This window comes from Humulus lupulus, chromosome 1 (assembly GCF_963169125.1).
Source record: "Humulus lupulus chromosome 1, drHumLupu1.1, whole genome shotgun sequence".
NCBI classification, from domain to species: domain Eukaryota; kingdom Viridiplantae; phylum Streptophyta; class Magnoliopsida; order Rosales; family Cannabaceae; genus Humulus; species Humulus lupulus.
This window is the reverse complement of record NC_084793.1, coordinates 132,973,209-132,999,717: the sequence shown is the minus strand read 5'-3', so window position 1 is coordinate 132,999,717 and position 26,509 is coordinate 132,973,209. Positions and strand designations below refer to the sequence as shown.

At 36.1% G+C, this 26,509-nt stretch overlaps 2 protein-coding genes across 8 annotated transcripts; one reads left to right on the top strand and one right to left on the bottom strand.

The window, feature by feature from the left end:
- Positions 1–9,274: 9,274 nt before the first annotated feature.
- LOC133797978 (upstream activation factor subunit spp27-like) lies at positions 9,275–15,046 on the top strand. Of its 7 annotated transcripts, XM_062236142.1 has the most exons (10): positions 9,278–9,858; positions 10,548–10,656; positions 10,765–10,939; positions 12,094–12,232; positions 12,350–12,467; positions 12,597–12,771; positions 13,339–13,392; positions 13,576–13,632; positions 13,963–14,093; positions 14,535–15,046. In XM_062236142.1, exons 1-9 carry the CDS (start codon positions 9,548–9,550, stop codon positions 14,043–14,045), a joined length of 1,221 nt encoding a protein of 406 aa, XP_062092126.1. In that variant the 5' UTR covers positions 9,278–9,547; the 3' UTR covers positions 14,046–14,093; positions 14,535–15,046. The 7 variants fall into 7 exon arrangements, 5 of the variants coding, with proteins under 5 accessions (XP_062092134.1, XP_062092126.1, XP_062092117.1 ...); XM_062236150.1 differs by lacking the exon at positions 14,535–15,046 and having other exon boundaries at positions 9,275–9,858; positions 13,342–13,392; positions 13,963–14,317; XM_062236133.1 differs by lacking the exon at positions 14,535–15,046 and having other exon boundaries at positions 13,963–14,317.
- A 9,839-nt stretch (positions 15,047–24,885) lies between these two features.
- LOC133822113 (uncharacterized mitochondrial protein AtMg00810-like) lies at positions 24,886–26,081 on the bottom strand. Its single transcript, XM_062254343.1, has 2 exons — positions 25,437–26,081; positions 24,886–24,945 (listed from the first exon to the last, which is right to left on the bottom strand). Exons 1-2 carry the CDS (start codon positions 26,079–26,081, stop codon positions 24,886–24,888), a joined length of 705 nt encoding a protein of 234 aa, XP_062110327.1.
- Between the last annotated feature and the right edge of the window lie 428 nt (positions 26,082–26,509).

The window sequence follows — 26,509 nt, the reverse complement described above, 5'->3', positions numbered from 1 at the left end:
CCAAAATATGTGGGAAGCGATTCAGAAAACCCCTCTATAAATAGAGTGGGATAATTCATTTGTATGGACCGAAAGATTGATATTGGAAAACTCTGTACAATTGCTTCCAGAAAGCTATCAGAGAATTCCAAAGAGTTAATAACACAGACTCGTGGACTAGGCAGATTTTAACTGCTGAACCACGTAAAAGATCTTGTCTATAATTTCTATTTCCTCTAGTATATTTTTGTTTAATCGCTCTTCTTCTTTAAGTTGACAAAATATGGTGTCAACAATAACTGTAACCATGTGGATGATCTCGCTGAGTGCTTCATTGTGCTCTGAAACTACAATATGAGACTTAACCCACAAAAATGCTCATTCGGAGTGTCCTCGAGAAAGTTTATCGGATTCATAGTGAATGCTAAGGGTATAGAAGTTAATCCCAACAATATTAAGGTGTTAATTGACATGCCCTCACCTCGAAAACATAAAGATTTTCAGAGCCTAACTGGAGGAATGGCGACATTAAGTAGGTTCATCTCAAAATCTACAGATCGGTGCCTATCATTTTTTAATCTTTTAAGAGGGGGAAAGAAATTTGAGTGGTTGGAAGAGTATGAACTCACGTTTCAAAACCTTAAGAAACATCTCGCTGAGCCACCATTCTTTTCTAAACCAATCACAAGGGAAGTTTTGTACCTATACCTCGCCACAACCGAGCATGCCATCAGTGTAATACTTGTTCGGGAGGATAAGAAAGTGCAAAAACTCGTTTACTATGTCAAAAAAAGGTTACTAGGGGTAGAATCGAGATACCCATTAATGGAAAAACTAGCTTTGTGCCTAATACACGCATCTTGAAAACTTCGACCCTTTTTCCAAGTGCATCTATACATGTATTAATTGATCAGCTGTTAAGGCAAGTGTTATCCAAGCCTGAAGCCTCCGGGAGATTGTTAAAATGGGTCATCGAACTCAGACAATTCGAGGTCACCTATAATCCTAGAATGACGATCAAAGGGCATGCCTTAGCAGATTTCATTGTTGAATGTACAAGGATCTCCAACGAGGAAGTCGTAACCCAGTCTGCGAGCTATGGAGACTTTACGTCGATGGGTCTTCCAATGAGAATGGGTCGAGGGCAGGAATCATTTTGATCACCCTGATGGGAAATCACTTTCATTTAGCATTACAGTTTGGCTTTGAAGCATCAAATAACAAGGCTGAGTATGAGGCACTATTAGCAAGTCTCAAGATAGCCTTCGAAGTCAAAGCAAAGATTTGCTTATTCATATTTTTGGTATTTTGACAGTGGTTGTTCAAGACATATGACAGGTGACAGGTCTATTCTTATAGACATAAAACCTATGCATTGTGGATCTGTTACTTTTGGGAATGGAATTGAAGGTAATGTTCTTGGAATGGGTACTCTTAACTTTGAAGGGTTACCTAAAATCAAAAGAGTGTTACTTGTGGAAGGACTTAAAGCTAACTTGCTTAGCATAAGTCAAATTCGTGATCAAGGTTATACTGTTAACTTTGATAAAGAGAATTGTTTTGTTTTAAACAAGAATGGTGAGAATGTTCTTGAAGGTTTTATATCTAATGACAATTGCTATACTCTTTTGCCTTCTATTATGTGTCAATATGTTGTGAGTAATAACACTGATGTGTGGCATGCTAAACTTGGTCACATAAATTTCAAAACTTTGAAAAAATTGTCACATGCAGGGATTGTTCGTGGTTTACCTGAGCTAGGTAAAGAATATGATGGTAAGTGCAAGAGTTGTCAACTTGGTGGGTGAGCAATTAAAAATTACACATAAAAGTGTTTCTGACATAAACACTTCGAAAGTTTTAGAATTGCTTCACATGGATCTTATGGGTCCAATTCAAATTGAGAGTTTAAATAGGAAAAGGTATATATTTGTTTGTGTGGATGATTTTTCTAGATATACTTGGGTGGATTTCTTGAAAGAAAAATATGATACTTTTGATGCATTTAAAACTCTTTGCTTGAAATTAAAAGTTGAAAAAGATTGCAACATTGGAAAAATTGTTCGTATAAGAAGTGATCATGGTAAAGAGTTTCAGAATTCTGTCTATGATGATTTTTATAAGTCTGCAGGTATTTCTCATGAGTTTTCACCTCCCAAAACTCCTCAACAGAATGGAGTTGTAGAAAGGAAAAACTGCACCCTTCAAGAAATGGCTAGAGTGATGTTAAATAGCAAAAAATTGACCAAACGGTTATGGGTAGAAGCAATTAACACTGCTTGCTATATCATAAACCGTGTTTTTCTCCGTCTAGGTACATCTAAAACATCTTATGAAATTTGGAAAGGTAAGAAACCAAATATGGCTTATTTTCATGTGTTTTGGATGTGTTTGTTACATTTTGAGAGATAGAGAAAATCTTGGTAAGTTTGATGCTAAGAGTGATAAAGGTGCTTTTATTGGATACTCCACTAACAGTAGGGCTTATCGTGTGTATAACATAAGAACCCAAACTGTAATGGAGTCAGCTAATGTTGTTATTGATGATGCCAGGGATTTTTCTGAGTTTTCTACTGAGGAAGAAATTGATGGTTTTATTAATGAACCTACTGAAAAATACGAAGAAGCTTCTGTCAGTGATACTACTGTTGCAACGCCTGGTCCATTTGTTCCAACAGATCACGAATCCGATGAAACAGATTCTGGACAGACAAAAAAGAAATTTCCAGATATTATTTCGGATGAAGTCCAAAAGGAGCCATCAACCAGAGTTAAATTAAATCATCCAACTGATTTAATACTTGGAAATCCAAAAGACAATATGGTCACAAGAAGAAGGTTTAGTAATGTTGTTCAATTTGTTTGTTTCTTATCTTTACTTTAGCCTAAAAATGTGAAAAAAGCTTTAACTGATGAAAATTGGATTAAAGCTATGCAGGAGGAATTGGAACAATTTTTTAGAAACAAAGTGTGGATTCTTGTGCCAAGACCGTTGTATACCAATATTATTGGTACAAAATGGATTTTCAAGAATAAATCTGATGAATTTGATACAATTGTGCAAAATAAAGCAAGATTAGTGGCACAAGGGTACACACAAGTGGAAGGAATAGACTTTGATGAAACATTTGCACCTGTTGCAAGACTTGAATCAATTAGATTATTATTGTCTATTGCTTGTTTGATTGGTTTCAGGTTGTTCCAAATGGATGTCAAATCCGCATTTCTCAATGGGATCTTGAATGAAGAGGTATATGTTGAACAACCCAAAGGGTTTGAAGATCCCCATACACCTGATCATGTTTACAAATTGGAGAAAGCTCTTTATGGTGTGAAGTAAGCCCCTCGGGCTTGGTATGAGAGACTCACTCAATTTCTTGTTTCTCATGGATACAAAAAGGGTGGAGTAGATACAACTTTATTTATCAAAAATATTAAATCTAACATAATTATTGCTCAGATTTATGTTGATGATATTGTGTTTGGTTCTACTTCTGACAATGGGGTGCAGGTATTTGTGAAACAAATGAAAGAGGAATTTGAAATGAGCATGGTGGGAGAGTTGACCTATTTTTAGGTTTGCAAGTCAAGCAGTTAGATGAAGGCACATTTGTTTCTCAAAGCAAATATGCTAAGAACTTGGTGAAAAAGTTTGGACTTGAAAGTTCAAAGATTGCCAAAACACCAATGGGAACGACTGTGAAGCTATCCAAAGATGAAAATGGTGTCAAAGTTAATCCTACACTATATAGGAGCATGATTGGTAGTCTTCTTTATCTCACTGCTAGTAGACCTGATTTGAGTTATAGTGTTGGTGTGTGTGCCAGGTACCAAGGAAATCCCATGGAGTCTTATGTTGCAGCTGTCAAAAGAATCATTTGATATGTTCATGGGACTGTTGATTATGGTATTTGGCATTCAAAAGAAAATAACTCTAATCTAGTGTGTTTTAGTGATGTTGATTGGGCAGGTAACACCGATGACAGAAAAAGCACTAATGGAGGATGTTTCTACTTGGGAAATAATCTAGTTTCTTGGCACAACAAGAAACAGAATTCTATTTCTCTCTCAATAAGTGAGGCCGAATACATTGCAGCAGGAAGTTGTTGTGCACAACTTTTGTGGATGAAGCAAATGATGATGGATTATGGGTTTGATCTTGACATTTTAACTATCTTTTGTAATAATACAAGTGCAATTAATATTTCAAAAAATCTTGTGCAACATTCATGTACTAAACATATTGATATTCGTCATCATATCATAAGAGAATTAGTTGAAAATAAAGTTCTTGTCTTGGAATAAATTGAAACACATAAACAGATTGCTGATATTTTCACTAAAGCTCTTAATTCGGTTCGCTTCGATTTCCTCCGAAAATCTTTGGGGGTTTGTTCTCTTTAAATTTCCTTGTTATTGTGTTGTTACTCTTGATCAAATGTGTGTTGTTTAAGTTTAAGAAAATTGTCAATTAATTTGAAAATTTTGTTGTGTGTCAAGCTAGATAATCTGACTTTTGTTTATGAGCTTTTAGTTGTATATTCTTGAGAGAAAAATAATCAACTCCTCCTAGGCATATTCTAGTCAATCAATCAATGTTTAATGTTTGAGTTTCCTTTTGTGTAGCATTGCTTCAAGCTCCTATGCAAGAATAGAGCTACCTACATCAGTGTGTGAAGGCCGTCTTTTGAGTAAGTTGGAACTTTGTAATTCGAAGTTATGAAGAGGATACACTACCATACAAAAGGGCTACCACTGGTGTAGTGTGACAACGTCTTCACGGGTTACAATTATTTACAATTTCAAAAAAGACTTATTTGTCATTGGGCAATGTTCCCTTGCATACACTGTCACACACTTATGTTTGAAACTATGCAAGAAAAATTGTACACAATTTATAATAAAAAAAAAGTGTGTAAGACTCATACATGTTGATTGATTCACTTAAGAATATGTGTTTGTGACTGAATTGTGCATTATTTCTCTCGAATATTCTTTCTAATTTTTTCATTTTCACAAGTGTTCTTATCCATGTTATACACTAACACTTATTTTCAGTTACTTGATTCTATTTTTTTTTCAGGATGACACTCATTGATCAAAGCAGATATTTTTGGTTGGTTATATAAAAAAAATATTTGATTGACAAGGAAATTAATGGTGGACCGAATCTTTGTGGTAATTATGTGAAATTGTGCATTTATTTTGTGTGATTTAATATATTCTTTGTCTCCAAGGAATTTATTTTGTCCACTTACTCTATTTGGAATACCATGATTTATCTCTTTATTGTCTTTTACTTAGTTGCCTTTTTAGCATTTAAAAAAAATGAGAAAGATCACATCTGATCGTGTAGGAGTAGATTTTGTATTCTTGTCTTTTTTGTTCTCCTTAATTGTCTCTTTTCATTTAATAAAAAAAACAAAAAAAAAGGGTAAGTTTTTTCTCTGATCTTGTGTAATAGGTTTGTTTCCTTTCATTTTTTTTAAAAAAAAAAAAAAAAAAGAAACTTCTTTTTGTTGTGTGTGTCTTAAAAGGGAAAGTCTTTGTCTTTAAAAAGCTTGTCACCTACCCACTTTCTCACTCACCCACGATCCCTCTAAGTCTCTTCTTCTTCTTCTTATTTTTTTTCTCTCATTGCTTTTGTGAGTGTTTGTTGATTTTCAGAGAAAGAACAATGGTGAAAACTCATGGAGCTTCCTCTAAGAAGACCCTTGCTACTCAATCCCGAAAGCCCACTGCTCAGCCCTCTCCATCGCCTCCTCCGTCTATGTCAATGGCTCCTCCACCTGCTCCAGCACCAGCGATATTTGTTGGGAGAACTACCAAATCCAAGGCGTGCAAGAGGGTGATCTCTCTCTCTACTGAACACCCCATGTTGTTTCCAGATATCTCAGCTGATATTGTCGACGACGCACCACCATCTGAAGTGGTGGTGCCCTCTCGAGCTAAGAACCAATCTACTTTTCCAATTGAACCATCTCTGGCGGCTAGGGAAAAATCCAAGTATGTTTCATCTTCTTCCAAAGCTGCTGCAGCTAGGTTACTCAAGTTGCCCATGAAGCCAAGCCGGTCCAAGAAGAACACTTTGGCTCCAAAAAGAAAGTTGGTGCTAGCCTCTTCTTCATCCCCCTTGACTGCTGCCAAGAAAAGATTGAAGGCTCATTCCCCTTCTCTGTCTTCCTCTGAATCTGTACATGAGGAACAGAAATCTAAGTCTGAAGAAGTCCATGATACCACCATATCTGATGAATCTGTTCCTGACAATGTTGAATCAGAGGCTGAGTCTGGTGAGCCAGAACAAGAAGACGTTGTCCTTACTGAACAAGAAGACGAATCTGACACAAAGGCAGTTGCAACTCCATTGTCGTCCAAGGCTAAAGGCAAGAGACCTATCTCTGATTCTACACCATCTCAAGGACTCTCGGGTGTTAATTTCAAACCTCATTCTCCTACTTTTTGTTATAATGACAATGATCGTAATATGGTTCTCTATGCTCAAAGGAAATTTCTCATTGAGAAAAATTATGTCTTGAGTGATCATCGTCCTTATGGTGTGCTAACTATGCTTCAAGATTGAAAATGGACAGGTTTTTTGGTTAAATTTACTGGTTTTGTGGATAGAATAGTCAAGGAATTCTATGCAAATATTACTGATGAAATTATTGAACCTAAATCTCCTTTGTATTGTAAAGTGTATGTTAGGGGTCATTGGTTCTCTTTTTCTCCACAAGATATTGCAAAGGCTTTGCATCTTCCTCTTGATATTGAGGATGATGACGATCTTGACTCTCTTGTCAAGGATGAGGTCATCACTGAACTAGTGGGACAAAAAATGGTATGGCCACCTAATACAGTCATCTCGGTTACCAATCTCACCTACACTTATGATGTTCTTCATAAGTTTGCCACAACGAATTGGAAACCGACTTCTCATACTGCAACTATCTCATTTGACATGGCTTCCTTTTTGTACAAAGCGGGACCAGAATTGGTGTAGACTTGGCTATGTTTATCTATGATCAAATCATTGGATTTCGAAAAGGTAATAAGAGAAACTTGAATCTTCTTTTTCCTCAAGTTATTTATAAAGTGTTGAGTATGCAGAAAAAAGATCTCAAGCGAGATCAAGAAGATTTGGTGGCTCCCACTACTACTGCTTCCTACAAAGCATCTGCTCCAACTACTGAAGCTGCTAATGCTCCATCATCCAAGAAATCCAAGCCTCAATCCCTCAATTTTGCCTCGGATGACATTCCTCCTGAATCCTCATCTGTTCCCACAGATTTAGGAACTATTGCTGCAGAGCTAGCTACTGTTCGAGCCTCTCTTGATTCTTTGACTGCTAGAGTGATGACATTTGAAGGACTGCAACGTTCTGTTTTGGATGTTGTTAAAGCTTTGTCCAAGGATCCAGCGGTTTAGTTTTACTTGTTTTTATGTTTTTTGTCCTAAGAACATTGATACTTTCTTTTGTCTTAGGATTATTGTCTTTATTTTTGCATTATGTTTCTTTGGCTTCTTTGAAAGACACAAAGGGGGACAGTAGATACCTCCAAAAACCAGCTTTGTTTGTTGTTTTGTTTAACTCTAGACCTTCTTATTTTGAGGGGGAGTTAAGTCTTAGTTTCTTTATATGTTTGTTATGGTAATGTCTGTTATAAGTTAATGCATATTTACAAGGGGAATTTTTTCTCTTTACTTGTCACTAACATTTGTGTTGCAGGTTTTTGAATTAATTTTGTCTATCAAATTGCCAAAGGGGGAGATTGTAAAATCCTTTATTGGCATATTTGATAAAATTCACAAAATTAATTATGGATGTATTTTCGAAATATATTGTGTGGTATTTTCGAAATGGTTTGGTTCTTGTTTTGTTGTGAAATGTTTTCTAACCAGAATATTCTATATATGTTAATAAAATAAATATATAATTTCCTATAAAAGAATATATTTTTTTGAATTTTGTATATATGGAAATTATTGGTATTTATTTTAATTTATTGATCTGATTTGTTTGTCTAGAAACCGTGTACAGCTTGCAGAGATAATATATATATTGTTTCCTTATTTAAGGAAACTGGATTTAAAAACTGTCTAGGTTCAATGAATCTGTTTGAACGGATGGCCAGTCTGTTTGAACAAATTCTGACTTTCCTTTTTGGGAAGATTTTCCATTTATTGGCTGATTGGTTTTTGATTTGTTTTCCACGACCTAAAGGGATTCTAAAGGGTATATAGACATTCTTAGGTTGTTGGTTTTTTTTTTTATCTTTCTTGGTGTATTATTTTCCAAATATTTTTCAAGTTTTAGAGAGAGCTTTTATTGTGTGAAGAACTTGAGTCCAGCAAGTTCTTAGTGATTTATTACAGTATACTTCTGTATTGTTTTCTTTGTGATAATTGTGCAGGTTAAACACAGTTGGACATTATTCATCAAGCTTCAGGAGAAGTCTTGCTCATGAGTCACTTTTCGGGAGGAAGAGTGCAAGTGTTATGATTTGAAAGGAGTTCAAGATCTTAGCACTTCAGAAATTTGATTAGGAGTTTAGATTACAACAGTTGCGACAAATTCAAGAGGGAGTCTTTATTTGTATAAGTCAATTTGGTTTTGTAATCGTTTATATATTCTTCTAATAAATTTCATTCTCTGGGCGTGGCCTCGTGGACTAGTAGCAATCTGTAAAGATTACTGATACCACGTATAATTTCGTATGTTCTTTACTTTATGTTCGTTTTTATCTTCTGTTGATAAACTGTTTAAACATGTCTGGTTTCTGTTCAAATAATTTCTGTGTCTGTTTAAACATTTCTGTAATAGTACAACAATTAATTATTTAATTTGAATAATTAAATTGGTAATCATAAAAATAGAATTTCAGCTCACAAACTTTATAATTTTCAATAAACATTTTATTGGTTGTATTTTTAAGTTTAGATTATTATTAAAAATATATATATAAAAAATAAAATAGAGTGTATGGGTTAGATTTATTTTATATTATTGTAACTCGTACATAACTTATCTAGTGGCAGGTTGGGTTCAACCCACCTAATTTCAAAGGTTCAAAACGAATAAATTTTGATAAATTAGGCAGGTGAGACAGATTAGCGGTTTTTTTTCAACACCTAGTATAAAGTTAGTTTAGGACTCTCATTGAGGGTGATAGGGTTGGGCCAGATTTGGGCTATTTGGCCCGTATCTCTAATCTAAGACCGAAAACGATCAGGTGTGTCAGTCTTTCTCCAAACACACACATTTGTAAATACCAGAACAACACCTAAAGGCTAAAGCTAAAGCTAAAGCCTTGAATCCTATTGGAATTACAAAAATACCCCCTCACATCCAATCCGCGCTCTTTAGCTGCGCGACTCTCCCCTCCGTTCACTCCCTGTCTTTTCTCCTTTTCCTATGTCAATATGTTTCATTCATTCTCTTGCATGAGACGCCATTTTTTTTCGAAAACGAAAAACAAGTAAAAAAAACAGTAGTTTCCCTCATTTTCCCGGAAAATTGAAACATACTTTTAATCCGACAGAAATCTAGGAGAATTTTTGCCCTAACCCAATGGTTTTGGACGACGAACTCGTGACCCGGCTCCGTGAGATTCTATGCAATTCGGACCTTGATACCACTACGCCCAGCAGTGTCCGCCGCCAGCTAGAAACCGATTTTGGGCTCGATTTATCAGACCGAAAAGCCTTTATCCGAGAACAAATCGACATTTACCTGCAATCCAACCTGGCCAAACCTCAAGACCAGGAAGGGGATAAAGGAGCAGAGGTTGCTGAAGTAGAACAAGAGGAAGAAGGCGAAGCCGAAACCGAGGAGGAAGAAAACGAGGATGAAAGTCAGGGGAAAGGTAGCAGAAAAGGAGGGTAAGCATTCTTCAACTACATTTGTTAAGGGTTGTTAATGAGGTTGCTTGTGAGGAATAGAAACCAAATAGTTGTTCTGTGTTTACCTGGAAACCAAGTATTCAAGCTTTATTTTTTATTGGGACCCAGATAGATTTTTGCATCTCATTTTAACAAATGGGAAAAAAAAATATTGCTTTAATTGATATCAACCTGGATTATTGTGTTACAAAAAATGTTGGTTATTTTAGTGGACTATTCGCTTCTTTTAATAAGAAAAGAAAATTATCTTAGCTTATTTAGCTTTAGAAATTTTTATATATCGACAACGGTCATGTTTGAATTACACTTCTTTTTACCATGTAAATTGTTCTAAGTAATTTATTTTTGATGATTTAGAACTACATTTATGTGAATTTGAGCTCTTCTATTCGGGATTGGATTATTGTTAAAAAAAAAAATATGTATAATTTTTTTTCTTTTTTTATTCTGTTGGATATATCAGCTGTCAATCGTTCACGGGAATGACATATATTCTTATTATTATCATTATTTCTTTCGGTAAAGTGTAGTTATGAAAGTTTCTAGTTCAACAATGGATTGATGTCTAAGACTTGCATGCTATATCACTAAGTTGTTTTTCATATATTTCCTTATGCCATGATGTAAGTTTCTTCTGTTTACACTTTACGTTGTCAATTTACATCCAGGTCAAACAAGGAGGAGAAAGTTAAAAAAAGAGGTGGCTTTAACAAATTATGTAGCCTTTCTCCACAGCTTCAAGAAGTTGTTGGAGAGCCAGAAATGTCCAGGCCAGAGGTTTTATTTTCGAAAATTTGAATTTGTTTTTCCTTTATTTTACTTGAATGCTTTTTATTTGTCTGGAACCATATTTTTAGACGTGCTTCTGTTGTGTTTTGTCTCTAGGTTGTGAAGAAAGTATGGTGCCATATCCGGGAAAATAATCTGCAGGATCCTAAGAATAAGAGAAATATTATTTGCGATGAGCCAATGCGTGCCATTTTCCGTGTTAAAACAATTAATATGTTTCAAATGAATAAAGTTCTGTCCAAGCATATCTGGCCATTAAGCACAGAAGATGGTACTTACATGATTATGTTTCTTTTCATCTTTATTATTACGACTGATTGTGTGGCCTGATTGTGTTTGTTCATAATATTAGGCTTGTTTACTATCCTACATGTCGAGGTTCTTGTGGGTTTCTTTGCATTTATATTTGTAGTGCTGTGATTTTTATTTATTTTTTTCTTTTTCACTAGTGGAGTTTTTGGCTGGGTTTTTCTCTTGATGTCTATCTCAATTAATATTTAGCCGCAATCAATCTACATTTGTGATCTCGTATACTTCGTTTCTTTGTCATCTATGGTGATATGATATACATATTTCAGTAACAACAATTTTTTTTTGAGCAAAGTAACAACAATTTTTAAAAGCACCATAAATGTAATTAGATGTAAATTATGTAATTAAACATGAATTTACCTACTACATCTGCATCTCTTGTAATTTGGTGAATGCTTAAAATAGCCGCATGGTTTTTAATCATTTTAAAATTTTGCCTGTTACCATGCTTAGATTGATTGCCTCTATACTCGAACCCTTTCTAGACAGAAATTGATTTTAGTTAGTTCAGGTTAATGTATAATAGGGAGAGAACTAGGTGGCATCTCATCATAAGAGATATTGCGAGATTCCCTAAAGTTAGTCATTAGGTATATCCAGAAAATATATATATCGTAGAAAGTTTCATTAGGGGACCAGAGAAGGTCTTTAAGCTAACAGTGTAGAGATCTGTAGAGAATTTCATGCTCTCAGAAGCAGGAAGTTTCATTAGGAATTACCACATGGCAAGGAGGATCAAATTCTAATTTTCAATAGCTGTAAGAAGCGTTTAAAATAATTGTTATATAGCTTATGCTGCAATACAAGATAGAGAAAATATCAGATCTTGTAACTGTGTTATAGATAGTATCATTCAGTTTCTCATTCATCTTTTCTTTTTGAGAATTCTTAGGATATTTTACCTTTTGAAATGTACTATGATACTGATATTGTAGTTGCAGTTTTTATATTTCTCCACTTTCAACTTAACTGCAACAACAAGCTTCCACATTTCATCTCGCTTTATTTTATTTAACGGTATATTATAATGATCCTTACTGTCTATCTTTAGTAATTCATCCTTAACATGCCTATTGAATGGAATTTTAACTTCGTAAAACGATGAAAACTCAGGAAATGCGAAACAAAAGGAAACAGCTGATGCAACTGATGATTGTGAGTCTGAAGTAGAATCCAGTAAGACAGAGGTAGAAGAAGAAGTGGAACAGGAAGAGGAAGTAAAAGATAGTAAACCACAAAAAAGGAAAAGAGGGTAAGTCCCCACCCCAAATCCCCCAACTTATTAAGTTTATTTACGGAAGGAAGGATCTTTTTAGTCTAGCTTATATTCCCTTTTTGTTTTGTTTCATAATTTTGGTACCTCATGAAGTAAATCTGCTAAAGTGGATAAAGGTGTTAAAAAGAAAGCAGGGGGTTTTACCAAAGTGTGTAGCCTTTCTCCACAGCTTCAATCGTTCATTGGAGAGTCTAAATTGGCAAGAACAGAGGTAGTTTGATTGGTGTATAATATTTCCTTTTGCATTTGTTATTTCTTCTTGATTAGAATCGGAGGAAGTTATTTAACATATGGTTTTGAATATATTTCCCCATTGTTTCTTCTCCTCTGTTGTGTTCAGGTTGTCAAGAGACTTTGGTGCTATATCAGGGAGAACAATCTACAGGATCCAAAGAACAAGCAAAACATAATATGCGATGAGTCATTGCATTCCCTTTTTCATGTTGATATAATCAACATGTTTCAAATGAATAAAGCCCTATCAGCGCACATATGGCCATTAAAGATGGAGGATGGTATATTTTTTTACAAGCTTTGGCATCTCTTATATTTTGGTATCTCGTAAAAAGGAATGTATTACCACTTGAGGCTAGATCTAGTAATTAGGTGGGTAAATTGTGTGAGAGCTGTGCTTCAAGTTTTCGTTAATGTATCTTATCATATATACATACATATATATCTATATGTCCAACTGACATGCATCACATTTCTCATTTCATTTGTGACAAATTGGGAAGGACACTAAGTCATTTGCTTATTTTTAATGTTAATGGATCAAAGTACATCTTACACTTGACAATGTGCATTTTACCCTTTTATTGTTGCATCTGATGTGGCCCCACGGACATGTTTGGGAGTGTCCTTTATTTTACTGAATTTTATTAGGTTTTGTTTGTCAAGGTGTATTTCAGATCAATCTTCCATGGTGTAATTTCAATTGTACATTGGCCATATTAGGCACACGATATAGGTTCATATTTTAGGACATCAATCTTTTTATATCATTATTCTTTTGTTTGTGGTGTGTGTGCATGTTTGAAGCTGTCTGGTAGTTTGAAGTAATTACGTTATTTGATATGTAGAAGCTCCAGCAGACTCTTCACAAAGGGAGAATCAGTCTAGACAGGATCAAGAAGGTAATTAGTAGCTTAAAGTTTAAAGCAATCAAATTGGATGGTAATGTCACCACATGTCTGTTTTTCTTGTTGTATGTCATTAATTTATATTTCTGCGGGTATCTTCTTTTTATTTTTACTTTTCATTTTGCGGGTTCTTGAAACTTTTGGTAGTTTGATTCATTTACATTGTTTGATGTGTAGCATCTCCAGGAGACTCTTCACAAAGGGAGAAGCAGTCTAAAGAAGAGCAAGAAGAGGGTAAGATAAGTAATTCGATATCTGTGTTTACCAAATTGGACAGTAGGTGTTAACTGGTCAGTTCTATGGTTCATGGGTAGGTTAAGTGGTCAAGTCCGTGTTCTGTTCTCTCATGGGGACATATTTAACAATATTACTCAAGTTTGCTGCGTCTCAAAGATTGTAGTGTTTGACAAGAGGGGGCCAGTGTCAAAGAAAAATATTGGATACTGATGTTAGTGTGCATCTGTAAATTTGGCTATGTCTTAACTTATTTAAACAAGTAATCAAGATATGAATGAGGGCCCTTGATGATGTTTCAGTAACAGTTAGCAACTTTTCTTCTTTTAGATTTAGATGAACACGAGCAAAAAGAAAAACAGCCAAAGAAAGGAGGTTCTGGTCTTCTTAAATTGGAGAATTTTAAGGTGTAGCACCAACAAAATTAAAATATGCTACACTGAGAGGCTGATTTGTCAATGGTAAGCTTTAGTGATATGAGAGTTATAATTTAGGTAAGGCCAAGAACTCACATAATTAAGCAAAGACAGGCTTGGCTAAATCTTAACAAAGCTGATTGAAGGTATTTGGGGCATCTTTACTATTCTGCCATGAAAAGAACTGTAAAATGAAAGGATTTGAAGGGGAATGACAAGTGATGCAATAAGGAAGTTGAGTCATAACTTCCTGTTTTAATAATTGTGTACTTCGCAGAAACGTTTCCTAAATGTGCATCTGTATAGATGAGATTAGAAAATATATTCCCTGTCTTTAATTTTTTTTGGGTCGGAATTGTAAACACGATCTGTTTGCACATTGAGTCTTGCTTTTCTTTTACTTATTTTTAGTTCACTTACCATGTCAATTTTGTGTCTCTGTACCTTGTCTCATATCATGTTGTGTTTTATGCTTGTTTTGTAAAGGATCCGTCTGATAAGAGAAGAATTTTATGGGATGACAAGTTAAAAGAACTCTTTGATGTTGACTCGTTCAATGGCTTCTCAGTCTCAAAGCTTCTAACTGCTCATTTTGTCAAGGCAGAGTAGAGTGTTCGCATACATGTACATATTGTGAGTCTGCGAGGTGGTCCATTTTTGCTCAAGCTGATCTCTCTTTGTAACGTGATAGTTCTAATTAATGTCCTAACATCTCCCAAAAAAAAAAAGAAAAAGAAAAAAAAGCATCCCAAGATTTTTTTTTCTTTCATTTATACCTTTTTCACTTTTTAGTTAAGTATTCCATTGATAATCTTATCTTTTAACATGTCTGCATGTACTTTATTGATTATTCTTAGCTACTTGTGGTTTTTATCTGCTAGGACATGAGAGTACGTGACATTGATATGTATAGGACATTGTTATATGGGACTATCCCAAAAGGAAAAAAAAATCTAATATCACGTCGAGTAGGGGAAAAGTTGTTGAAAGTGGCCAAAGCTATGCATGCCTTGTACTTGTTACATCTCTTTGGATCTTTACATGTGAACTACTTTGATGGTTGGTTTGTTGAAATGAAAATACAAATTCTATGACAATAAGAAGTCATTTTTTTTGTTTGGATAGAAAATCATATAGAAAATATATTGCATTGCATGTTCCTTAATTACCCTCTTCACTTACATATTTATTCTGGTAAAGTAAAATACAGAGCATAAATAAAATTGGACTCTTTATAACTATAAGAGAAAATGAAAAACTAAAATTACATAGGTGTTGTTTAACCATTAAAAAAACAGTTTTTTATTTATTTAATTAAAAATTTGACAATTAAACATAAAATAGCGTTTGGTAACTCTATTTTTATTTTTTTAAATTTTAAATAAAATTTATTAAATTTTGAAAATAGAAATTTTTCACTTTCAAATTTTTTTTAAGCAGTTTTCATTTTTTTCCGTTTTTTCTTCAAATTAACACATCACTTTATTAAACAAAAAATAAAAATAAAAGTTATCAAACACGTTTATTATTTTTTGTTTTTAAAAACAAAAAACATAAATAGTTACCAAACATATTTTTATTTTTTAAAAATAAAATAATATTTATATTTTTGTGTTTAAAAAATTTTAAAACAAAAATTTTACCAAACGGACCCATAGTAAATTTGAAATTGAATTCCATTCATATTTGCCACTAACTCCTATGTGAAATTTAGAGAATATTTCTTTTGGCTCCTTAGAAGTTGTTAAATGTTCTGAAAAATTATATGACGTATGCGGGCTATAAGATTCTGTAAGAGGATGGCATTTTCATCTCTAAACCACAATAGGTTGGCTTGAGCTATGCTTTTCCTATGTGGTATGCATTTTTTTCTACACTTAATGTATAACGTTATTATTCAGCGCCGAGTGTTTCAAGTATCCAAGAAGAAGAAGAAAAATGACTATATTCCTCTTTTGTAAAGGCTTGTATTTGATAGTAAAGGGTCTAAGAATGAGACCATATTTTTGGAGTTATTTTGTATGTGGGGAACAATGCTGTTGTTTCTATTGGAATTGGAATTCATTGCTTTTGTTTGTGCTTATGAAAAAGAAAAGTATAGAAAGAAAGCCAGCCATAAATGGAACGTAGGAGAAGACATTGGAGAAGATGAGCAAAGGTCACTGTTTTATAATATATTGGGAAGCTTAATGCTAATGGCAGGGCACGAGTGATAGCAAAGCCCAAGTTGGCAGCCCACAAACAATCAGCCCAATACAATTGGACCCAGAAGCCATTATACAGCAAGTAAAAGAATGGGAAGAAGCATCGGCTCAACACATCACAGAAAGCTCGAAAGAGAAGGTGAACAGTGAGATCGACCGAGCTGAAAAGGAGGAAACAAGCTGCAAAAGGAAAAGGATCAAGCCAAGCTGGTTGAGAGACTTTGTTCTGCTATGGGCTCGATGAAGGGAGAGAAAGTAAGCTGAGTAGGAGTAACCGAATTTGTTATTGAGAATTGTAATGAGATTTTATAAGCTTTCTTGGATGACTCTATTTTTAGCTTATGCTGTGAATGAAAATTGCCTTGAGCAAGTTTGGAGATTAGCTCTGTCTCGAAGAGAGCAATTATCTAACATTGGTGCTTTCATTGACCCTCTTTTTTTCCAGAATGAAGAACGAGGAGATTGCCGCATTGTTACAGGCGTTGGACCTCAAGTGGGAACAGCGATCGGAATCCCAGATGGAGACTATCAAGATGATGATTGACGAACGCTTCAACCAGAATTCTCAGCCATCGCCGATGAACCAAGTGGGTGAAGCTAGTGGGAGCAGAGACTCAGTTCGGGAACGGAGCCGACGTTCCGATACTGAAACAGATTGCCGAGACATCAACTCAATACTCAAAACCTTGCGAGTTAAGGTGCCTCGCTTTGATGGACAGAATGTGGACGACTGGATTTATAAGATCAATAAGTTTTTTGATCTTCACCAAGTGGATTATGGCATACGATTGGCGGTTGTTCTGTTTCACTTAGACGGACCTCCATCAAGCTGGTTTCAATGGATGGAAAAAGGTGGATCGATTTTTGATTGGGAATCGTTCTTACGGGAATTACAGCTTCGCTTTGGTACTTCCATTTACGACGATCCATTGGGTCGTATTTCGAAACTCACACAGACGGGGAAGGTCTCGGAGTACAGAGAAGAATTTGAACTGCTTATGCCTCGCATCACGGGAGTGGCAGACTCCATGTTCCTGAACTTCTTCATTTGGGGACTGAAGTTAGACATCCGACGTGAGTTATTGATGGCGCCTCCTGCGAACTTGGCCGATGCTATGGCCAAAGCCCAATTATTCGAGGATCGCAATGAAGACCTGTTCGCACGACAAAGGGACGATAATAGAACCGGGTGGATCTCGAAACCAAGTTACACACAGCCCATTTCACAGTCAACTTCTCCTACCACATACAAGCCGAGCACGGGTCTCCCATCGCCTCCACTCCAACCATTGGGTAAACCACCCAATACAATCTCTCTGCCAATAAAAAAATTATCCCCTAGTGAAATGAAGGAACGTCGGGAGAAAGGATTATGCTATACATGCGAAGAGAAATTTCATTATGGTCATAAATGCAAGAATAAAATGTTGATTATGTGCGTTCATGATGAGGAAGATGCATCCATGGGGGCTGAAGAGGAGGAACACGAATTTGACAGTCCGGAAGAAGAAGTAAGTCTCAATTCGCTCTCTAACTCATTGAACCCGAGAATTTTTCGCATAACGGCGAAACATGGCAATGAATCACTCGAAGTATTGGTCGACACCGGTAGCAATAATAATTTTATTCAAGAATCATTGGCTACTCAGCTCAATTTGCCTTGGGAGGAGACGAAACGTTTCAAAGTATACATGGGTAATGGAAATTTTTTGCTGTGTTACAAACTGTGCAAGGAGGTCGAGTTGTGGTTACAAGGGCACCGTTTCATAGTAGATCTGTATGTTCTTCCGATCTGTGGCTTGGACGTCGTTTTGGGTATGCAATGGCTTCAAACTTTGGGACCGTGCATTCACGACCACAAGGCGTTAACCATGGAATTTACCTGGCAGGGAAACGTTATTAAGCTATCGGGTTCCACTCAAATTTCTGGGAACCATCTCACTTATACACAGCTCACTACCTTACTGCGCGAAGGAGAAGTTCGGGGTTTATTTAGACTCGAAACAGCGGAGGACACTAAGGAGAATGACACTACTGATCTGGCAGCTCTGGAAGCCCATTTTCCGCCACAGGGTCGGGGATTATTGTCTCAGTTTGCATCAGTTTTTGCTACACCGAATCAGCTGCCTCCTTTTCGTTCGGTGGATCACCGCATTTTTCTCCAGCCAGGCTCGGCACCTGTCAACGTGAGACCGTACCGGTACCCCTATTTTCAAAAGGACGTTATTGAAAAACTGGTGCAAGAGATGCAGGACGTTGGCTTTATTCGCCCAAGTACTAGCCCCTATTCGTCACCTGTGCTCTTAGTAAAAAAGAAAGACGGGTCATGGCGATTTTGCGTGGATTATAGAGCGCTGAATGGTCTCACCATTAAAGACCGTTTCCCCATTCCCACGATCGACGAACTACTCGACGAACTGGGTGGTGCTACTGTCTTCTCCAAGTTAGATCTAAGGGCTGGCTATCATCAAATACGAATGGATCGCAGGGACATTCACAAGACAGCTTTCAAGACGCACCAAGGCCATTACGAATTTGTTGTGATGCCTTTTGGGCTAACCAATGCCCCGTCGACATTCCAAGCAGCGATGAACCAGGTTTTCAGACCCTATCTTCGACATTTTGTTACTGTTTTTTTTTATGATATTCTTGTGTACAGCAGCAATGAGGCCGACCACGCTCAACATCTGGCCATAGTCCTCCGAGTGCTCCAGGATACTAAATTTTTCGCTAAAGCCAGTAAATGCAACTTCTTCCAGCAAAGAGTCGAATATTTGGGCCACCTGGTGTCTTCAAACGGTGTACAGGCTGATCCATCAAAGACTACAGCCATGAACGAATGGCCCGTGCCTACCTCTCTGAAACAACTACGTGGATTCTTGGGTCTTACAGGATATTACCGCCGCTTTGTATCTCATTATGCAACAATAGCATCTCCTCTGACTGACTTACTGAAGCGAGACAATTTTAGGTGGACTGCCGAAGCTGCTACTGCCTTTGCTCATCTCAAGAAAGCAATGACCGAGACACCCGTACTCAAGTTGCCCGATTTTTCTAAAGATTTTATAGTTGAAACAGATGCATCTAACGTCGGCATTGGAGCTGTTTTAATGCAGGACGGCCACCCATTGGCTTATTTCAGCAAGAAATTGGGACCCCGTTTCATGGGTTTGTCGGCTTATCTAAGGGAGATGCGTGCGATAGATGAAGCAGTAAACAAATGGCGACAGTATTTGTTAGGCCGCCATTTCATTATCAGGACAGATCACAGAAGTTTACGGGAGCTCTTAACACAAGTAATTCAAACACCGGAACAACAACAGTTCATTCGTAAGCTGCTGGGTTTTCATTTTACCATTGAATACAAAGCGGGTACATTAAATTCTGCGGCTGATGCCTTTTCCCGAAAGTTTGAGCCACCCTCTTCATCATTGTTGATTGGTCATAGTGCTGGTTGTTATGATTTTCTAGAGGAATTACGGCAAGAGAACATTACTTGCCCAGATTTGAGGCTTCTTCACACTCAATTGCAGCAGGGACAGCTCGACGCCACTGTGTATTCTCAGAGAGATGGCCTCATGTACTACTGCCAGAAACTTTTTATTAGTGCCCACTCTAATCTGAAACAGAAACTGCTTCACGAGTTCCACGCTACACCAATGGGAGGCCATGCGGGCATTGAGCGCACCTTCTTGCGCTTAGGAGCAAATTTCTTTTGGCATGGGATGCGATCTGATGTTAAGCAATTTGTGGCAACTTGCACTATTTGCCAAACGGTGAAACATTCAACTTTTGTACCATATGGTCTTCTTCAACCGCTGGAAATTCCGGAGAGAGTTTGGGAGGACTTAGCTATGGATTTCATTGTAGGCCTCCCTACCTCTAATGGCGTCACAAACATCTTGGTAGTGATTGATCGTTTCACGAAATATGCACACTTTGGTGCCCTGCCCCGTCAATACTCAGCCACAAAAATGGCAGATTTATTCAGCAATATGGTCATTAAGCTCCATGGGTTGCCGCGAACTATAGTGAGTGACAGAGATCCGGTGTTTACTAGTGCATTTTGGAAGAAGTTATTTGAGCTTATGGGCACTAAGTTAAAAATGAGCTCAGCTTACCACCCCCAAACGGATGGTCAAACGGAAGTTACGAACCGCTATTTGGAGCAATATCTTCGAGCCTTCACTGCTGAGAATCCCAAACAATGGAGCAAGTTTTTGTGTTGGGCAGAGTATCATTATAACACGAGCCACCACTCCGCTATTGCAATGACTCCCTTTCAGGCGGTATATGGCCGAACACCTCCATCCATTCCGACGTATATCAGAGGTTCCACAACTGTTCAGGCGGTAGAGGAAGACTTGCTGACAAGGGACGACATCTTACAGCATCTCAAAGACAACTTGCTCAGGGCTCAAAACAGAATGCGCCAACAGGCTAACAAAAAGCGCAAAGATATCTCCTTCCAGATTGGCGAATTGGTCTTGGTTAAACTCCAACCTTACCGGCAATCCACAGTAGCACACCGCAACAACTTCAAGCTTAGTCGTCGATATTTTGGCCCGTTTGAAGTTATTGGACATGCCGGCCCCGTCGCATATACGTTGAAACTTCCCCAAGGCAGCCGCATCCATCCCACCTTTCACGTATCACTGCTCAAACCATTTCGGGGACCACAACAGTTACCGTGCTATCCGTTGCCTGAGTTCAGCCTGGCTAACAAACCGATTCTGACGCCGCTAGCCATTCTCGCTACCAGAATTCATCAAACAGCTACTGGTACGACTCGTCAAGTACTCGTTCAATGGACTCTCAGTTCTCCTGAAGATGCAACATGGGAAGACTTTGACGCTTTCATACGGATGTACAATCTTGTCGACCTTGAGGACAAGGTCGTATTCGGAGAGGGAAGCAGTGATAGCAAAGCCCAAGTTGGCAGCCCACAAACAATCAGCCCAATACAATTGGACCCAGAAGCCATTATACAGCAAGTAAAAGAATGGGAAGAAGCATCGGCTCAACACATCACAGAAGGCTCGAAAGAGAAGGTGAACAGTGAGATCGACCGAGCTGAAAAGGAGGAAACAAGCTGCAAAAGGAAAAGGATCAAGCCAAGCTGGTTGAGAGACTTTGTTCTGCTATGGGCTCGATGAAGGGAGAGAAAGTAAGCTGAGTAGGAGTAACCGAATTTGTTATTGAGAATTGTAATGAGATTTTATAACCTTTCTTGGATGACTCTATTTTTAGCTTATGCTGTGAATGAAAATTGCCTTGAGCAAGTTTGGAGATTAGCTCTGTCTCGAAGAGAGCAATTATCTAACAACGAGACCATAATTGTACGGCCAAATTTCTCATGATTGAATTATATTAGATGATGCTCTCAAAGAGTGCGCCTTTCCTGTATTCAAGAAAATTGATCATGCTTGTGATCATCATTATTAAGTGTCAAGCTCATGCAATGTTGACATAGTAGTATTTGCAGTACCTATTAGTATATGTATTATACACGTACACATATATAATTTGGTTGCAGTGTTTTGATTTTTCAATACACTCTATCTATGCTCGTGTAGTTACTTAAATTCGTACTCTATGATCATAATGGGAAGATTTCATAATGTATTACTTATTGGGAAAAGGCTGTTATCATAAAGTTACATATTTCAATTTTCATAGGATGAAGGGAGATTAAGAATGAGGGAGAGATAGTAATTCTTCAAATTGTTTAGGATAAATGATGGAGAATATTGAGATGATAGATTATTTTCTATTTATGAAACTACTATTTTATTTATTAGTACTTTTTTTTGTGGGTAAAAATATGTATACATATATTAATTTAAATAATCTATAAAAAGATTCGAAATCATTCACCAATGAAAAGAATCTAAAAATTAAGACTAATGAGATTTCTGATCTTTTTTTTTATTTACACATCTTTCCCCTCTCACATGGGTGACAATTTGTATTTTGTATTGTGTTTTTTTTAAAGGGATATTATTGTATTGTGTTTGAATAAACATAGTTATGATACAGTTAACTCAAACATAACACAATTAATAAAATGTAAAAACTCTATATTCATACAACATGACTAAGGGGCAATGAGACATGACATAACTTACTTTTTCAATAAATATATTATACATATTTGATTACATTATTCAAAATTAACGTAATTATTATGCAGTAATTAAAATTAACATATTATTATAAACTAAAATTACCTATACAATATTAAAATGTTACTAAATGTACAATATGTATGATATATGTTGATACAATATGAGCAATTTACTTAAACCATTGCACACAATCAGATGGTTGATCCAAAATCTATTTACTTATTATTTGTGTTGTATATATCAACTTAAATTTATACGAATATTAAGTGCCACCGAAACATATTTATTTTTTGTTATTTTTTATTGTGTTCGTGTAAAAAAATCACACTTTATTCTCACAATTGATCTTTTTTCCCTTCAATTCTCATTGTTTCCAAATGTAACAAATATTTTCATTATAGCACATCAATATATTTCTATTTACTTGTTACTTTTTTCATAAAAAAAAATTGAGCTTTATTTGAAAAGTATAACCAGCAACAATAATATAACAAATAAAATTAGAAAAAAAAAAATATCACCCCTCATAATTCAAATAATGTCATAGTTAGCTGGAAGCACGAATTACCTCATTCTATTAAGGTAACAATGCTATAATATCCTTAACGAAAACACCCTCAATATCATCTTACTATAAAGTTTTCGAATTGATGGTATTAACAACACACAATGCATTAAGTAATCTGATAAGGCCAAACAATACCCTAAGGGGGTGTTTGGTATAGAGGTTTGGCTGGGTGGGAATGAGAATGTCAAATCTAATTCATGTTTGGTAAATTTATTTTTGATGGTTTGAGGATTTGCGTTTTCAAGTGGGTCTCATTTTTTAGCTTGATTTGAGGATAATCTTAACACCTTTAAACATTTGAGTTTCATATTCTCTTAATCTAAACTCCCTCTAACTCTACTCCCACAAACTCAAACCTCATACCAAATACCCCATAATAGCCATTCATTCCACTTGAAACACTGAGGTGTCACCAAACAAAGACTTGAAACAAACACTGTTTACTTTGAAAATTGAAAGAATTATAGCAACCTCAACAAGAGGATCAGTATAAATGTACATAGTAGGTGAATTATATCTTCAAATACAAACATATTGTGCTTGTGAGAACCCCAAATACTCAATACAATACTACTCAAAATCTCAAGTAATTCTAACATGATGCAATCATGGACAGAAGGGCAAATCACCAAAGGAAATGCAATTGAATTACACATGATCAATTTAGTCCAACAAGAATTGGAGACCCATAAAGACTCAATAAAAGAGCATGAATGGTAGCAGTCTCATGATCAATCTCTCACACTAGGGACTAGCCATCAAGCAAAGCAAGGCACGTGGCGCTTGACAAGGTTGGACCGTGTTAGCATAAAATTATGGAAACCCCACCCATTCTAACTTTCGTCTTATTAAAGAATATTCAGCTAAAAAACAATCATTCTCTCAAGTCAACCTTCAACAATAGCAACATCTATCAAGACACTTGTATACTATTAATATAAGATTACATTATTATGTCAATTCCATATTTGTATTAGTGTAGTGTAAAGCACCACAAGTACCTTTTAACATTTTCCCATTTTTTATCCACATTAGTTTCATTTGTTTGGTGATGATGGATAATAGTATTGGGATTAGATTGAATTAACACAAGGAAAAAAAATAAAAACAAAATAGGTAAATTTACTATTTGTTAATAATACGTTAAATGGAGAAAAAAAAAAGTTGAATGTATACACAAGCAAAATTTCGTATATTGGAATTAAATAAAATTATTTCAGATTTATCAACAAGAATTTATAATTGATATCAATAGTTTCTCTAATTACTTAACAAAATGATAAAAATTATTTAATACAATCTAATTTTATCATGCTCTCCAAACACCATCTAATATTATAGTGATAAAATCAGTTTATCTTCTTTTAAAAAAAAAATTATACTACCACAAAATTGTACCATTATGATCAATTTTGTTTGATAATTATGTAGTAAACTTCTTTTGATTTTTTTTTTTCAAATATATGCTCATGAATTTTTTTAATTTTCACAATAAATCTTTTATTGAGAAAAAAGTATATTAAACTACCATTTGGATAGTAAATACATTCGAATTTCATTTATTTACTTTTTGTCATTTTTAAAAATCTGGGTTCATTTCTTTGATATTACAAATTCTTCTTCTTTTTTGCTGAAATAATGAGCAAAAATAAATAAAAGCCCTAAATTTAGGGGGGGAAATAGTCAAATCTGACTTTTCATTTTATAATAACATATATATTTTTTTAAAATACTAACCAAATCAATCAATTTATTCTGCAAGTTAACCGATAAATTCTTTGAATTGGATTGTGTTGACTCCACTATACAAAAATAAGCCTAATTTGTCATACCAATCTTAGCGGGCCCATGTGTGTACGCCGAGATTGGTAGGTATTTTTAAAAAAAAAATAAAATAAAATTTGGCCCAAAATAAGGCAAAAAGCCCCATGCGTGAATCAGCCGTGGTAGCCACCATTTTTCTCTCTCTCTTTCTTTCTTCTTCTTTTCCATGCAGCCTGATAATTTTGCAAAATAGACAAAGGAGATTTGAGAGAGAATCAAAATGGAGGCTAGATTTTCATTATGTCAAAAGATATGAAAATAAGAGTATAAGAGCAACAAAATATATAGCCAAAATAATGAGAGGGTAAAAGACTAAACTACCCTTACATAATAATAAAACTTATATTATTAACATCCCCCCTCAAACTCACGATGTATTTGCGGGAAGCATCGAGAGTTTGCTAACTAAGAAACGAAAACGAGAAATAGTATGAGCCTTCATAAACAAGTCGGCAATCTGCATAGCGGAAGTGACAAATGGTAAAGTGATGGTCCCATTCTGATAGTGGTGACGAGTAAGATGACAATCTATCTCAATATGTTTCGTGCGCTCATGAAAAACGGAGTTGCGAGTAATCTTAATAGCACTAACATTGTCACAATGCATCGGAGTGGGATCTGAGAGAATAACACCCATATCAGCAAGTAACCAACGCAACCAAACAATTTCAGCGGTAGTGGAGGCCATGGCACGATATTCTGCTTCTGTAGACGATCGAGAGACAACAGTCTGTTCTTTACTCTTCCAAGAAATAAGAGGATCTCCCAAAAATATACAAAAACCAGTGGTAGATTTGCGATCAGTACAATCACCACCCCAATCTACATCTGAGTAGGCACGTAACTCTAAAGTAGACGTAGATGGAAAAAACAGACTCTGAAATTGAGTTCCCCGAAGATATCGAAGAATACGAAGCATAGCTGCCCAAAGAACGGTAGTGGGAGATGCAACAAACTGACTGACAATGTGAAATGCATAAGCGATGTCTGGCCCGGTGATAGTAAGGTACACTAAGCTACCAACCAGAGTGCGATATAGAGAGGGATCTGACAAGGCAACACCATCAGATGAAGAATACCTGGCATTAAGCTCAAGAGGGGTATCAACAGTGCGAGCATCAGAGAGACGAGCCTGATCGAGAATATCAGCAATGCACTTAGATTGAGAAAGAAGATAGCCATGAGGAGAGTAAGCTACTTCTATCCCTAAAAAGTACCGTAGGGAACCCAAATCTTTCATCAGAAATTCACGAGTCAAGTGCGTTTTCAATTCCGTTATCCCATTCGCATCATCACCGGTGATAATCATATCATCAACATATAAAGAGAGTAAAGTGCGGCCAGAAGAAGTACACCTAACAAAGAGAGCTGAATCATGAGCACTGGGGTGGAAGCCGAGAGAAGTAATCACGATGGAAAAAATTTCAAACCAGGCTCAAGGAGCTTGTTTAAGCCCATAAAGAGCATTCTTCAATCTGCAAACTTCTCCTGAATTATGAGGAACACCTGGTGGAGGAACCATGTAAACTTATTCTTGAAGAGTCCCGTTCAAGAAGGCGTTTTTAACATCCATTTGAGAAATGGACCACTGTCGAGCAGACGCAACAGCAATGAGAGTATGAATAGTGGTATGTTTGGAAACTGGAGCGAAAGTTTCCTCATAATCCATCTCATACTCCTGAGCAAAGCCTTTAGCAACCAAACGAGCTTTGTACCGCTCTACTAACCCATCAGACT

Excerpts from the sequence above, each read along its gene's own strand:
- LOC133822113 (XM_062254343.1), bottom strand. The coding sequence starts at position 26,081 with ATGATTATCACCGGTGATGATGCGAATGGGATAACGGAATTGAAAACG. Across the intron at positions 24,946-25,436 it reads CCTCCACTACCGCTGAAATT|GCTGCATGGAAAAGAAGAAG; the intron begins GTTTGGTTGCGT and ends CAAAATTATCAG.
- LOC133797978 (XM_062236142.1), top strand. The coding sequence starts at position 9,548 with ATGGTTTTGGACGACGAACTCGTGACCCGGCTCCGTGAGATTCTATGC. Across the intron at positions 9,859-10,547 it reads AAAGGTAGCAGAAAAGGAGG|GTCAAACAAGGAGGAGAAAG; the intron begins GTAAGCATTCTT and ends ATTTACATCCAG. Across the intron at positions 10,940-12,093 it reads GCCATTAAGCACAGAAGATG|GAAATGCGAAACAAAAGGAA; the intron begins GTACTTACATGA and ends ATGAAAACTCAG.